General features: G+C 31.3%; 1 protein-coding gene across 1 annotated transcript in view; it reads left to right on the top strand.

Annotated features, from left to right (window-relative positions):
* EDIL3 (EGF like repeats and discoidin domains 3) overlaps positions 1-1399 on the top strand; it is a 772555-nt gene that overhangs the window by 720664 nt on the left and 50492 nt on the right. The window contains exon 10 of the mRNA XM_007950540.2: positions 799-954. Within this exon, the coding sequence (XP_007948731.1) occupies positions 799-954 (156 nt within the window). The remainder of the gene's footprint in view (positions 1-798; positions 955-1399) is intronic.

The raw sequence follows: 1399 nt of genomic DNA on the forward strand, positions 1-1399 counted from the left end.
GTAGTGATACTGCCTCGGAAACCCAAGGAGGGGTCGCTATGAGTCGGGGCTGACTCGACGGCAAACAACAACAATGCTTAATAAATCACCATAAATCATGTGTCCTCTTAGTACATATTTCACAGGAAAGAGCAAATCATGAACAGAGATCCCACAAATCAGAAGTGCATACTTTTAATTCTCTTTCATTTTTGAAGGATATTGACTTCTACTTCAACATTTTAGAATTGCATTTCTGAAAGAGAATTTTCATTGAACAATGACTACTATTGCTCAATTATATATTACTGAATTGATTAAAATTAAAAAGTTAACTTTATATGATGTTTAATTGTGAAACATCCAATATCATTTTTGATCCTGGTATGTACACAGCTGTAATATTATTATCATTATTTAATTGACCAGTAAACTGAATTATAAGCACAAGCTGTTGGAGTTAATGACCAATTTCAAGAAGGTCAGCCTTGGCAGTTACATAATATTTCAGTGACACAAAACCTACACAACAAGATGAATCAGTTTAATATAAAAATGATTGTAGACTGAAGTTGCCAGCATCTTATTTTTAAATGGTCACATGGGTGTTCAAGGATCCTTAGACTAAGTTTACTTGGTGACAAAAATTAAATTATCAGCCAATGATAGATAGACTCAGTGATAGTTTTCAAAATACTAATAATTAGGCAGATTTTTTATTTTAGCATGCGTGTTTTTTAATCGCTTGAGTTCAAAGGACTTGTTAAACTATGATAAACTCTATTGTTACATTTAAATTATGTCTTTTTCTTCTTTTAGGTGGATCTTCTTGTTCCTACCAAAGTGACTGGCATCATCACACAAGGAGCTAAAGATTTTGGCCATGTTCAGTTTGTAGGGTCCTACAAACTAGCTTACAGCAATGATGGAGAACACTGGACTGTATATCAGGATGAAAAGCAAAGAAAAGATAAGGTAAGTTATCTAGGTGGTTTGTAAATGTGCACAGTGGAGGATCAAACTGTACCCAAATACGACTGAATCAACTTCTTACACATCTGTACTGAGAATATGGAGCACATATATTATAAAATACCATTAAACACAAAGCCTTAAAGAAGAGCACTATGAAAGAGTTGGGTAAAATATGTAGTGGTGTAACTTATAGAAAACAAATTACTTTACTGGTAATATTTTCTGTATTATTTTATATTACCAGGTATCTAAGATCCAACTATGTAAGATTTAGCTTACATTTTATAACCCTATTAGAAGTTTGGATAATTTATTATCCAGCACTTGTAAAATACTATTTTTTTGAACAAAAGCTATTATTATTTTTATTATTAAAATAAGTTTATTACTTTAGACAAAAGGTATTCTTTACAGAAGGATGTTTCAAAAGTTAACTAAAGTATTT

Source organism: Orycteropus afer, unplaced genomic scaffold (assembly GCF_000298275.1).
Source record: "Orycteropus afer afer isolate SDZICR_OR568_19922 unplaced genomic scaffold, OryAfe1.0 scaffold00276, whole genome shotgun sequence".
Classification (NCBI taxonomy): domain Eukaryota; kingdom Metazoa; phylum Chordata; class Mammalia; order Tubulidentata; family Orycteropodidae; genus Orycteropus; species Orycteropus afer.